Source organism: Lynx canadensis, chromosome A1 (genome assembly GCF_007474595.2).
Source record: "Lynx canadensis isolate LIC74 chromosome A1, mLynCan4.pri.v2, whole genome shotgun sequence".
Taxonomy (NCBI): Eukaryota; Metazoa; Chordata; class Mammalia; order Carnivora; family Felidae; genus Lynx; species Lynx canadensis.
Window position 1 is genome coordinate 90,587,688 of NC_044303.2, and position 13,669 is coordinate 90,601,356.

A 13,669-nucleotide genomic window follows, 5' to 3' on the forward strand; every position below is an offset into this window, starting at 1 on the left:
CACTGAGCCAGCCCAGGAAGATGTCATCCCTCCATCTGGGACAAATGGAGTGTGTGCTAGGATCTGGGCTTAAAAGGGGCCCCCATGCAGGGGACCCCCAGAGGACAGCCTGGCTTCCCAGAATTAGTGCTCAGACCCCACGAGAGGCGAGAGGCGAGGCCTCTCTGCCGCCTCCAGGGTGATCCTGGGTTTGCCAGGACATCCTCTAGGGCATGGCTCTCCCCTCCCCTGCTGCAGAGTCATTGGCTCATCTCTTGCCCTCCTGGAGGCTGCCCCCTCCTCAGCACACTTGTTTATTAATTGGGAGTCTAGGCAAAATAGGTCCCTCCACATCATTTAGTAGGTAAGACATCCCTGTTGCCTGTGGGTGGTCCAACCTTCTGTTCTTTAATCCTTACAGATACCTGGATAATGTGGTTAATAAGCAGAGTGTTTCTCCTCCTATCCCACACCTCCACGCCCTGCTGACTAGTGGAGATGACCCTCCCACAGAGGTGGACATCTTCGACCTCCTGAAGGTGTCATATGAGGTCAGCACCCTCCAGGGCTGTCTGGCCAGCCTGCCGCACCCGGGCATGTGGGTGTGGGCGGCCGTGGCTGGTGGCAGTTCTCTGCTCTGTGGTTCTGCCTCATCTCACCGAATCACCTTTGGCCGGTAGAAATTCAGCAGCCTGAGGGCCGACGACATTGAACAGATGCGGTTTAAGCAGAGGCTGAAAGTGATCCAGTCCCTGGAGGATACGGCCAAGAGGAGCGTGGTACGGATCGACTGGGCTCCAGTGGCCACAGGTTGCTGGCAGGGGTGGGGGCAGTGATCTAGGTGGGCTGCTCCTGCCCTGCTATCTCCTCACCTGCCCACAGGGCCAGGTGCAGAGCCCCCTAGTGCTACCCTGTATGAGTCTGGATTCCAGGAGTGAAGGTGCAGATCTGGGGAGGTGGGAGAGGACTGGTCACTGTTCTGTGGTCACGGTGTTCTGCTCCCAGGTTGATCACTGCAAAGCTCTGACACCTCAGAGCCTAAAGGCCAAGTGTCATCCTACTGTGGGCTGAGCCCTCCAGCCTGGGCTTGCACCTGCCCCTGGGTAGCAACACTCAGCCGCCCTCCACCCACCCAGCCCCCTGTGCCTCCCCTACAAGCCTTTGTCCTCCCCAGCTCTGGCGAGAGAATTTACTGGCAGGTTCTAGGACGCCTGCCAAAAAGCCAGGGCCAGAGTCCTTCCAGAGATTCAGATAGCAGTCACTAAATGACTGCCCCTCATCCTGTGTACCTGACTGGGCATCAGGACAGACAGGCCTCCCTCCCCCCACCATGCTCAGCACGGAGCTTGGAAAGCATAGACTGAATAACAGGATAGGTGACCAGGGATACTCGTGTGGTCCACACCTTCTTTCCTGAATGGGCTGCCATTGTGTGCTTGGCCAGCTGGCAACATTAAGAGGGTGGTCTGTGTCTTAACCTTCATCCACATGGGAAGTCTGTCAAAGAGCTAGAATTTGAGAATCCATCAGTACATCCTGTTTCTCTTTCCTTCTAGGTCCGAGCTATACCTGGGGACATTGGTTTCTCAATTGAAGAGCTGGAGGACCTTTACATGGTGTTTAAGGTGACAGCCTAGAGCAAGGGCAGAACCAGTACCCCATCCCAGTCCCCTAAATGTGTCCTCAGTGCAGCAACCTCCTGCCAGAAGAGACATCAATTTAAAAATGTCCTCAGATGCAGTTACCACAAACCTCACATGGTAGAATTTAATTCTCCATGGAGTTTAGGCAGGACGCTTTCTTAAAGTGGCAGAAAGCCCACTCTAGTCAGCTTACACAAGAGGGAAAGCATTGGCTCATGTTACTGGAAAGTCTGGGAAATTCACAGCTTCAGGCATGGCTGGATCCAGGTGCTTAAACATGCAGGCAGGTTTAAGAATGGCAGGACTGTCCTCAGAAGCTCCAGGGTCATCCTGTTCTCTCAAGGGAAAAAGCTTTTTCTTTCCAAGTAGTTTTAGCAAAAAGTCCAGAGTGAATCGTTGGACTCAAGTTAGGTGCTGTGGCTATAGGAGGGTTATTACTATTGAGCCAAAACTAACTAGGCCATGTGCCTGTCCCACGCCCTGAGGATGGGACAGGAGGCGGTCTCCAAAAAGATTTCAGGTGCTGTTACCAGAAGGGGAAAAGTTGTGATGAGCAGGCAGAAACAACACAGTCCACACTTCTTGTTATTGGTTCCCATCTGCCTCTGGTTTACCAGCCAGGGTGGCCACTGTGATGAGCCTTCCAGTCAGAATGGCCCAGTCAATGCTACCTCTCACCCGCTATGTCTCAGTTCCTGCATGTGTGAACAAGAGGCTGGTGGTACCAATGTGGGAGGTTCCCTGCCATGTCTGGCCTAGTGCTCCCCACCCCGGTGCCCTTCAGACTCAGAAGAGGAGGGTGGACTTGCTGGCCAGCCTGGCGGTCCTAACCGCCCAGGCTCTGGGAGGCCAGGCGATCTCACCAGGCTGTGCCCTCCACAGGCCAAGCACCTGGCAAGTCAGTACTGGGGGAGCAGCCGCCCCACGGCTGTGCGTCGGGACCCCAGCCTGCCGTACCTGGAACAGTACCGTATCGATGCAGGCCAGTTCCGGGAACTCTTCGCCAGCCTGACACCCTGGGCCTGCGGCTCCCACACGCCTGTACTGGCGGGGCGCATGTTCCGGCTCCTGGATGAAAACAAGGACTCTCTGATCAACTTCAAGGAATTTGTGACAGGAATGAGTGAGTAGCTCCAGGGCCCTTCCTCAAGAAGCCTCCAAATGCCAGCCCAGCCAGTCTTCCCATTGCAGCAAGATCCTTGATATAGAAAGGGCAGTTTTCCCATGGGGAACACGTAGGGGTCTAGTGGGGTCTTCTCCTCCACCCCTCCCTCAGGCCAGGGCTGCACAGGGTGGGTCCACAGAGCCTGAGAAGGGGAAAGCCCAGGGACAGTGGGAGACCTGGGGCTTGCTCCAGGGACCTCTCCAGGAGGGAGTCAGGGTATGAGGAGGGACACACCAGAACCCACTGGAAGGGGAGGTGCTCCAGTTTGGACTGGCCGTGGGGCTTTGGTGCCCTGTAGCCAGCATGCCTCCTCACTGGCCTTCCTCTGCAGGCGGGATGTACCATGGGGACCTGACCGAGAAGCTCAAGGCACTCTACAAGCTGCACCTGCCCCCAGGTGAGAGTCACCAGTGAGGGCCTCTCATGCATACAGGGTTGGGGCTGCAGTGTCCCAGGGCACAGGCCTCTGTGCAGTGCTGGGCCTAGGGGGCCTAGGCATCATAGAGGTTCCACATCCTGACAGAGTGGGAAGAGGAGGCCGGAGCACTGGGGTAGGGCCAAAACCTGAGAGGGACTGTCTCAGAGGACTCAGACCATGGGCAAGGACCCAGGTAAGACACAGGGAAGCTCCTGTCTGTCCCCTGAGGGTCAGCCTGGGGGCACTGCCAAGGCCCTCAGAATGGCCTGGGTAGCCCTGCTGTGCAGCCACGAGCAGGAGCTGCTCTCCCTTGGCTCCCGGGCCTGAGCCTGCCGGAGATGCTGACAGGCTGGGATGGGATGAAGGGTGCCCAGCAGCCAGTCCTAAGCCAGGCCAGATCCCACAGTCTCTGGGTTCCCACTGTGCAGGTAGAGCTCACCCAGCTCAGCAAAGGTAGCCACATGGAGAGTTCTCCAAGATGGGGAAATTGAGCCTTGGGCAGGTGAGAATTCTAGCCCTGGGCCCTCTACCCTGGGGTAGAGCTACCTTGGGCCCCTGCTGTTGTTCATTACCCGCCCTGGGGAGTCTGCGGCTGCCTCCAAGTAGGCCGAATGGTTTTTAGAACACTGTGCTGTGCTCACCCTAGAGGCTGTCACTTAATTGGCCCAGAATGCGGGTTTAAATCTCTCCCCCCTCAACCAGCGGGGGCGGGGGTGTTCTGAGCAGCCAGAGCTGGAAGGCCCTGCTCTTGACACAGGTATTCTCACCTGTGGCTGGTTTTCCCTGTAATTCAAAGAACAGTGGCCTCAGGGATGCCTCCGGGAAGGTTGATAGCAGCCAGCTCTGCTTCTACTGAGGGAAAGGCCTGGGCTGGGCAGACCCCACGGGGCCGGGATCCTACAGGTAGCACATGGGGCCACCTTCGCCAACTCCTGAGCCACCTCTGCCTGCCCTGCTGCGTCCAGAGTTCCTGTGGACCTCGGTCCACACCCTGCCACCTCCCCCAAGTGCCACCTTTTCGACCCCCCATCATCACATCCCTGTCCATACAGTGGGGAGGATGAGACTCCTCCCCCAAGAACCATGTGAATCGGAAACCCAGGGGACTGCTTACTCACAAAGTAGTGGATGCTGACGTGGATGCTGACGTGGAACGATGCTGACATGGAACGAAGCCTGAGGTGCATCAGAGGGAAGAGCAAGTCGCTCATGCGTGGCTGGTCCCTGCACTTGTGTCTGAAGGATCCTCAGCACCGCACCATCAGGGCAGGAAGAGGGTTGGCCTTTCTCCAGGCTCCCAGCTGCATTGCTGGGGTTTTTAGATGGGATACGTGTGACATTTTCAAACACAACATACAAGTCAAGAAAGGAACAACAACCGTGATCAGTGGTCGCCATTAGCGCTACGACCACACCCCACATCATGGGCACCTGGTGCCCTGCGGGGAGCCAGGCCTCCTTCCAGGACTTGGGAGGTTTGCTTTGGTGAGTGCCATTGTTTTCTCCTGCCCTCACTTGCCTCTCTCTTTGAGTGCAGCCCTGAGCCCAGAGGAGGCAGAGTCAGCCCTGGAAGCGACCCATTACTTCACAGAGGACAGCTCCTCAGAAGGTGAGAGCTGCTGGCCCCGTGCTGTGGCCTTGGGCCTCGTAGCTGTGCAGCCTTGCTGTGGGGCCCACACAGGCGGCCTGCAGCCCTCAGTGGGCTCGGGGAGCGCCCTGTGTTGGGCAGGTCCCCGGGGGTGTTCTCACTCCTGTTTCTCTTGTCTCTGCCTTCCTGGACCTTGGCCTATTCCTCCCTCTCTCCTCCACCTCTCCTCCGCTGTCCCTTCCAGCATCTCCTCTGGCCTCAGATCTGGACATTTTCCTGCCCTGGGAGGCTCAAGGTCAGTTTCTGGGGGGGTCAGGGGCACCTGCTTTGTGCTGGGCTTTGTCTTCCTAACACTCCGCTGCAAGGTCAGGAGGCCTGGACACGTTTGGTCCCGCTGAGGAGGACCCAGAACGAAGCTGCTGCTTACTGGGGGAGTTGAGGGGCAGTCTCCATGCTTGTCGAGGGGAGTAGTAAATGATGACACACAGCACAGTGGGCAGTGCACAGACACCAGGGCATCAGCTCCACAGCCACGTGCAGAAAGTATTCATTCCATCATCACATTCATAGGAAAAAGTATAGATGCCATCATCACAACAGTGTGAAACGGATCAGCAGAGGTAGAGGAGGGTGGTGGACACTTTCCCTGGAAAACGTTCTCTTGCTCTACACAACTTTTTCATTAAGGACACATACATTTGTTGAGTGCCTTTTTGAAGTCATTCCTGTTGCTACAGTTAGAGCCCATTCTGGAGCATCAGATCCAGGGTGAAGGGGGCATTCTGGGCTTGGGATTTGGCAGTGAGGCTGGTGGTACATAACGGATTCACAAAACCGACCAAAACCCCATCCTATAAGTTCCCATGGGAGACAATCCACACCTAAGAGAAATTAAAAACAGTGGGTATCAAGATGCCCAAGGCAGTCCTGCTGGCGGTGTCAAAAGGCTTAATTTGAACTTGAAATGAAGCTTGAGAACCTGGATTTCAAATACACAGACTAAATAAGCAGATGTGTCTTCTGTTAGAATCTGAAAAATCAGGGGCACTTTAGGCTTTTCCCAGGTGCTTCCAGTTAAGGCCAGGGACTGTGGGTTCAGAGCCCTGTCCTCAGACCACACATAGCCCCAGGCAGTGGGTCTCCATTCCGCAGTGAGAAGCCTGAGCCCAGAGAGGTGCACCCTTCCCCCCCACCACACAGCACTGGGATGCTGCCGCCCACCAGTAGGTCCCCGGTGGCCGTGCTGCCCCTCAGGTCTGGGAGACTCCCCACATTCATGGTCCCCATAGGAAGCACAGTGCAGGCTGACTCCAGCAAATGGTGTCACTTTAAGAAATACAGCGCAAGGGGCGCCTGGGTGGCGCAGTCGGTTAAGCGTCCGACTTCAGCCAGGTCCGACTTCAGCCAGGTCACGATCTCGCGGTCCGTGAGTTCGAGCCCCGCGTCAGGCTCTGGGCTGATGGCTCAGAGCCTGGAGCCTGTTTCCGATTCTGTGTCTCCCTCTCTCTCTGCCCCTCCCCCGTTCATGCTCTGTCTCTCTCTGTCCCAAAAATAAATAAACGTTGAAAAAAAAAAAAAAAAGAAAAAAAAAGAAATACAGCGCAAGGGGCTCCTGTGTGGCTCAGTCAGTTGAGCATCCGACTTCAGCTCAGGTCATGATCTTGCGGTTCATGAGTTCGAGCCTTGCATCATTGGGCTGGCTGCTGTCAGCCTGTAAGGGCAGAGCCCACTTTGGATCCTCTGTCCCACACTCTCCGCCCCTCCCCCACTTGCACTGTATCAAAAATAAATAAATATTAGAAAGAGAGAAAAAAAGAAAAAGAAAAGAAGGAAAAAGAAAGAAAGAAATACAGCGCCAGGTACAGAACTCATGTCCATAAAATTCCTCATCAGCCAGTGTGGCAGTTGGTCATGGGTTGAACTGATAATCAGGACTGCCCTCCGTTCGACCTTTTTCAACAGTAACTACAGAAATTAATTCTCGGGCTTTAACTCCGTAACGTGCATCATTGTTCACTTAAACACTTTGTGCATAGACCTGTATTCCTTTCTTAGAGAGGGAGGGTTTGGAGGTGCTTTGGTTCTGCAGGAGAACAGACCAGACTACTCACAGGCCGCCGTGGTCCACAGTCATAACTGCAAAACATTCTCTGCATACTTTTTCTTTTCTGGTTGTCCAGAAGCACTACGGCAGGAAGAGCAAGAGGGAGGTGGAAATGAGGACATCCAAGACAAAAAAGGAGGTATGTGCTAGCCAGTCTTCGCCAGTACTGGTGCAGATCCCAGGGTCAGTGGGATCTGGGGGGCCCTCCCTGCAGGAGAGGCCCCCACCCAGGGAAACGGCAAACTCATGCCCGGCACCGCAGCCCTTCCTGTGGAAAGGTGAATACTTGGCCCATTAGGTGCCAGGGGAGGCTATTCTCGTCAGCCCCAGGCCTGTCTTGTAGCTGTGAATACCCCTCCCCCTCCCCTGCTGTCACCACCTTCCTCTGGGGTGCCTGCTTTCTACCAGGATCCCTCTAGATGCCCAGCATCTCTCCCCCTTCTGCTTCCACAGGCTTCTGTCCCCATCTCAGGGAAGACAGGTGGAGGCCCTCTTCAGCTCAGGCCAAACCTAATGTAGCAGAATAACTTAGGGGAGACACTTGGGTGTTCTGGAGTGTTCTTCCTATCCCTACCTCCCCAAATACCAGGGGGGTTGGTAAAAGGGCCCAGATAACCCTATGCAAGATGACACCAAAACCCACCCACTACCTGCTACCAGCCCCCAGCTGTTTCTCGAATTTGACAGATTTATTTTCTTCCAACTCGCAGAAGAGAAGGGGATCAGTCCTCCAGACTATCGCCACTACCTTCGCATGTGGGCCAAAGAGAAGGAGGTTCAGAAGGAGACGATTAAGGATCTTCCCAAGATGAACCAGGTAGGCCCATTCAGAGCCCACAACAGACATTTCCAGGGCTGCCTCCCCACACACACCTGGCAGCTCCCCACCCTCCCTCCCAGCACTCTCTGTAGGGTGGAAATTCTCCTGCCAACGTCCAGCACCTGCTAGTCAGACAGCAGTCAGGGACAATTACAGAAGGATAAGAGGCCAGTTGTTTCAGGGCCTTGCCCTGGGTGGTGTTTCCTGGTGATGATTTGCTCACATTTGATCAGTATCCGTGTACCAGAAAAGCAGTAAGGAAGGTTAGCCTCTGACACGCAGAGACTCACACAATCCCGACTACGAGACAGCCTCATGGCACCCCTGCTTCTCCCAGGCCCCTCACAGCTGCCATCCACACGCAGGCCTGCTCCACCCATGGCCCACTGTTCCTCTGCTGGTCTCTGGGTCGGGAACCCGGCATCTTGCCAAGGGTCTCGCTGCCAGGGCCGCAGACATCTAACAAAAGGCAGCCTGACCACAGCCCTGCTCTTCCCAGAGGCATACCCTGCGATCTGGGCACTCTCTCACCCGCAGCCTGAAGAATAGGGTGCCCTGTAGAGATAGTAGAGGCACTATCCCGTTCTCAGGCAGGAGGCCTGAGTGTGTGGTGTGAGCCACCTGGAATCAGACCTCCCCACCCCCTCAACTGACCCAGGCTGTACTTGCCTTGTCCCCACCCTCTACTTTGATCAAAGATATAAAAAACTCAAAGTGACTCAAAACACACTGAAGAAGTCCCTGTAGCCACTGGGTTTGGAGTCACAATAAAAGTCAACCTGTCTCTGCTAGCAGAGTAGATGTAGGGACAGAGAAAGACTCCCAGTCCCTCTCTGAGCTGAAAGAAAGGCAGCTAGAAAAGAAAGCTATTCGAAGGCTGTGTGATACTGGTCAAGTCACTTTCCCTCTCTGAGTCTCAATGTCCCAGTCTGTGAAATGGGCGTGACAAGGCACAGGTATGGAGACACCTAACAAGACAGCACAGCATGGGCAGTCTGGCTAACCGGAGGCCAGCCCAGCCCATCCTTTACCATCTCCCTGACCTTTTTCTCTGTCTCCCCTGAAAAGGAACAGTTCATTGAGCTGTGCAAGACGCTTTATAACATGTTCAGTGAGGACCCCATGGAGCAGGACTTGTACCATGCCATTGCCACGGTGGCGAGCCTCCTACTCCGCATCGGCGAGGTGGGGAAGAAGTTTTCTGTGCAGCCGGGCAGGAAGCCCCAGGACGGTGCACCCGAGGAGGATGAGCTGCCCACCCCAGACCCCCCGCAGGACCTGGCCCCAGAGCTTCAGCCTCCAGCTGCGGGCGACCCCCAGGCCAAAGCCGGGGGAGACACCCACCTTGGGAAAGCTCCCCAGGAGAGCCAAGTGGTGGGCGAAGGGGGCGGCGGCGAGGGGAGGGGCTCCCCCCCCCAGCTTCTGTCTGACGACGAAACCAAAGACGACATGTCCATGTCCTCCTACTCGGTGGTCAGCACAGGCTCCCTGCAGTGTGAGGACCTGGCCGACGACACGGTGCTGGTAGGCGGGGAGGCCCGAAGCCCCCCAGCCATTGCCCGCTGTGGGGGCACCGTGGACACCGACTGGTGCATTTCCTTCGAGCAGATCTTAGCCTCCATCCTGACGGAGTCCGTTCTGGTGAACTTCTTTGAGAAGAGGGTGGACATTGGACTCAAGATCAAGGACCAAAAGAAGGTGGAGAGACAGTTCAGCACCTCCAGTGACCTCGAACAGTCTGGACTTTCAGGCTGACGGGGACCTGGCTTGTCTCTTCTCCCCTCCTCCTCCTCCCTCCTGTTCTCTTTTCTCCTTAAGGACACACCCCTCCTGTTCTCCCCAGATGCAGTGAGTTGTAATCAAGGGGAAAACAAGGCTGAACAGCCACAGTTGGGCCCAGACAGAGGCTCCCAGCCCCTTCTTCCTGCCTGCCTGATGGGACCCGCCTTGGTCCCCATGTAGTGTCAGAGGCTGTCCGTCCTGGCCTGCTCACCCAGAGCCTCTGTGCCCCATGCTGTGGCCAGGCCACACCACGCCCTCCACCCCTGGGGAGGGTGGGGGTTCCCAAAGCTGTGTATTCGGTGGGGGGGGGGGGGGCTTTCCTGCCATTTGGCACCAGGCAGGAGGTCACATGTCTATTGGGCATCAAAGTGGTGGGAACTTCAAGGTACTCTCTAGGAGCTCCTGAGCCCAAGCCCCTGCTGAGGGACCCAGACAGAAAGTGTCTACCACACCAGGGCGAGTGCTGCACCAGCGTCACTCCGAATGCTCTTTCAGCACGTCAGCCTCACCATTAACCTTAAAAGCACATCCCTCAGGTCCTGATATATTTCCTTGTATTCATTTCAGTTGGCTGGAAATCACACTGTGCTCAATGCCTTAATAAATCCCTGAAAGAACTCAATACCATACTGTGTACAGAGCCTTCATGTAGCCTCAGCTACTGCTTGGGCTCCTGGCTTCTTCTCAGGCAGGTGAGGGGCCAGGCCGTGTTCCAGAGGCTCTGGGCACTTAGACCCCCACAGGGATGGGGTTCAAGGCTCCCAGGGAGATTGGGGACACAGAAGGTGTCTGACCTGGGCCAACAGGGTAAGCCCCAAGCTTCGTAGGTATAAGCAGCCTGAGTCCTGTGGGTGTAGGTGTGCGCACAGGCCTGGGCTGCAGCAAGCACTTGGGTTCAGGAAGCTGTTGTGGGGCCACAGGTGACAGGCTGAGCCATGAGCATCTCCTAGCTTTGCAGCAAGAGCTGATCATCAGTGTCTAGGGTCTGCCCTCCCCTACACGGAACAGCTCTTTGTGGTTTTGGTTTTTTTGTAATAGTTTTATTGAGGCATAATTTGCATACCATAAAATTCACTTGTTTTCAAGTTCTAGTTCGATGATTTTTAGTAAATTTACAGAGTTGTGAACTATCATCACAATGCAATTTTAGAATATTTCCATCAGCCCAAAAAGACCCCTCCTACCCATGTGCAGCCAATCCCTGTTCCCACCCCCAGCTCCAAGCAACCACTAATCTACTTCCTATCTATAGCTTTTATGGCTGGTATTTTAAATAACAGTCTCTGTGATTTTACCTTGTTCACAGCTGCCGGGTCACACATCTCAATAAATGCAGCAAAACATCAAGGAAAATGAATAATTGTTTGCTTTCTTAACAAGAAAATGTCATTAATCAGTGTCATTTCCTTTTTTTTTTTTAATTTTTTTTAACGTTTATTTATTTTTGAGACAGAGAGAGACAAAGCATGAACGGGGGAGGGGCAGAGAGAGACGGAGACACAGAATCTGAAACAGGCTCCAGGCTCTGAGCTGTCAGCCCAGAGCCCGATGCGGGGCTTGAACTCACGGATTGCGAGATCGTGACCTGAGCCGAAGTCGGACGCTTAACCGACTGAGCCATGCAGGCACCCCATCCTTTCTACTATTTACACAAACAGGCCACATTGCCATAAAGAAATTTCAAAAGGCTCATACCAGAAAGACCGTGTTCTTGGCCATAATGAAATTAGGTAAAGGTATACATAAAAATCCCACAAGGTTGGCAGTTTAAAGTATTAAATTGATTGTAATCAATTAGATTGAAATGAAATGAAATTTGGGTAAATGTTTTATATCATGTAGAAGTCTAAATGTGAGAATATACCAAAGAAATTAAACAGAAGACTATAAAACAAGAATCTAGCCTTTCCTATGATAAAAGAATATACAAAAATGTACAATAGTACTTTCGTCTATTATTCAACCTGTGATGATATTCAAAATATTTAACAACCAGAACAGTTAACACAAAATATATGAATACAAGTAAAGCTTTAAAAATATTTTTATCCTGTAAGTAAACACAATTGTGTAGTTTTTAAGGGCTTACCAAGTGATGTTGTACCAATCCAAGTCATTTTTTTAATTCCCAAGAAAATGAATTTTTTTAATGTTTATTTTTGAGAGAGTATGCAGGGGGAGGGGCAAAAAGCAAGGAGAGAATCCCAAACAGATAGCTTAAAGCCCTACACAGAGCTCCATCTCAAAAACCATGAGATCATGACCTGAACCAAAACAAGAGTCAGACACTTAACTGAGCCACCCAAGGCGCCCCAAAATATATATGAGTTTTAAAGATTACATATTTATTACAGGAGGAAAACATACAGAAAAGTAGAAAAACAATTTTCCTAGTTTTAAGATTATTCAGTATTTTTGTGTGTTTGTTTTCAATGTTTATTTATTTTGAGACTGAGAGTGTGAGTGGAAGAGGGGCAGAGAGAGAGAGAATCCCAAGCAGTCAGCTTGAAGCCCACGCAGGGCTCCACCTCACCAACCGTGAAATCACGACCTGAGCCAAAATCAAGAGTCACACTCAACTGACTGAGCCACCCAGGCGCCCTGTGTTTTTTTCTCTTTTTCAAAGTTGAACCCGTACCATATATGAAATTTTTATTCTTTTTATTGAACATGAAACACTCTTTTCAGATACCTTCCGTTCTCAGCCACAATAACTGAAACGTGGGAATAAACAAAGACCACTCAAATGAGAACAGGAACTATTTATCTACAGTTTGTTGTAGAAAAGGAGTCAGCCGTCATCACTTGGCAGAGACTCAAAGGTAGAGGAGTGGGAAAACAAAGAAAGGCTTCAGGTGTGCTCTGATTAGAGGCTGTGGGCAGGGAAGGGGAAGCTGGCTAACTAGAAAGAGTCTTTTGTGTTGCTGTGAGGAGCATAATTGTCCTCAGGTTGGTCCAGAGATGAAAGGCAAAATGCAAAATATAGGGAAATTGGCAGTCATTGACCAAGTCCTGTCTGCTCTAGAGGTTGTAGATTTGTTTTAGAGGTTGGGGGGGGCGGTTTGCTATAGAGGTGTTAATATGTGGTCTGGTCACAGTCCTTTTGTAAATTCAGCCTCTCAAACATAATATTTGTAAGCAAATTTGGTTTTTTTCTAACATATGCTATTGTGCAAAAGTTGGATAATTTAAACAATTTCTTAAACAATTTTAAATCATATATAACCTTAAGCCCCCACCCCTGGAAATAAATAATACCTGGTTTTACCTAACTGAAGTTATGTACTCTTGTAACTTCTTTGCTTCCCATCGATACACACTGGCCAGCATTTCATGTCAAACTCAGATTTTCAGTAATGGACCTGCATGATAGTCCTTGCTGAGTTACTGTAAGCAACCATTCTTTAGCACATTTCCACTTTTTTCTGTTATACGAGAGTGAACACTAATGCATAAATAATAAATCTGGGTGAGTCAGTTATTTTCTTAGTGTAGAGGTAACTGCCAGATCGTTTTCCGTAAGTTTTTTTTATTTTACTCTTCTACCAGAATCCTGTTTTTCTCACTACATCCTTGTCAAGATTGGGTGTTATAATTTTAATAAGATGTTATCGACATGTGGAACGTCTTGACGGGCTGGCGTTAGGGTCCCAGCGCGGTTGGGACAGAAGGGGTGCGTCACTCGGCCCTTCTCCTCCACCTTCCAAAGCGGATCACAGCGGGGCTTTCTTGGGAGCTGCAGGAGGGTCTGGTCTGCCTCTCCTCTCTCCCTCTCCCGGAAGCGTGGGGCTGGTGAGCTGCGTGTTTTCGCGGTCCTCGGGGCTCAGGCTCAAAGGTTACCTGGCTGCCTCTGCCCAGAAGACCCGCAAACCCCAACCACGAATCCCAGGGGTTGGGCCGGGGCGGAACTCCCATTCCCAGTCTGCGACTAGAAGCAGCACAGGGAATGGTGACGGCAATGGCCAGACCCCGAGCAGCGGCTGGAGGACTTGCCCTTGCAACTTCAATCTTCCCAGCGAGCCCAGCAGGCTAGAGAGGCCCGAAAGCCTGGTGAGGGCGGAGCTGGGGCCGACCGAAGCGCAAAGCGCATGCGCACGTGAGGCGAGACGAAGCGGTTGGGGGAGGCGTCTAGTGGACCCTGAACGCGTGCGGGGGACGTAGTTCGGGCGG

At 52.7% G+C, this 13,669-nt stretch overlaps 1 protein-coding gene across 2 annotated transcripts in view; it reads left to right on the plus strand.

Moving 5' to 3' along the window:
- TBC1D9B (TBC1 domain family member 9B) overlaps positions 1-10,856 on the plus strand; it is a 47,522-nt gene extending 36,666 nt beyond the window's left edge. The window contains exons 13-22 of one of the 2 annotated variants that reach the window (XM_030316022.1): positions 401-530; positions 660-758; positions 1,536-1,604; positions 2,505-2,745; positions 3,119-3,184; positions 4,743-4,814; positions 5,038-5,088; positions 6,974-7,036; positions 7,608-7,714; positions 8,786-10,856. In XM_030316022.1, coding sequence (XP_030171882.1) covers positions 401-530; positions 660-758; positions 1,536-1,604; positions 2,505-2,745; positions 3,119-3,184; positions 4,743-4,814; positions 5,038-5,088; positions 6,974-7,036; positions 7,608-7,714; positions 8,786-9,472 — 1,585 coding nt within the window. In that variant the 3' untranslated portion in view covers positions 9,473-10,856. The remainder of the gene's footprint in view (positions 1-400; positions 531-659; positions 759-1,535; positions 1,605-2,504; positions 2,746-3,118; positions 3,185-4,742; positions 4,815-5,037; positions 5,089-6,973; positions 7,037-7,607; positions 7,715-8,785) is intronic. The other variant, XM_030316031.1, reaches the window with a different exon arrangement.
- Positions 10,857-13,669: the final 2,813 nt, after the last annotated feature.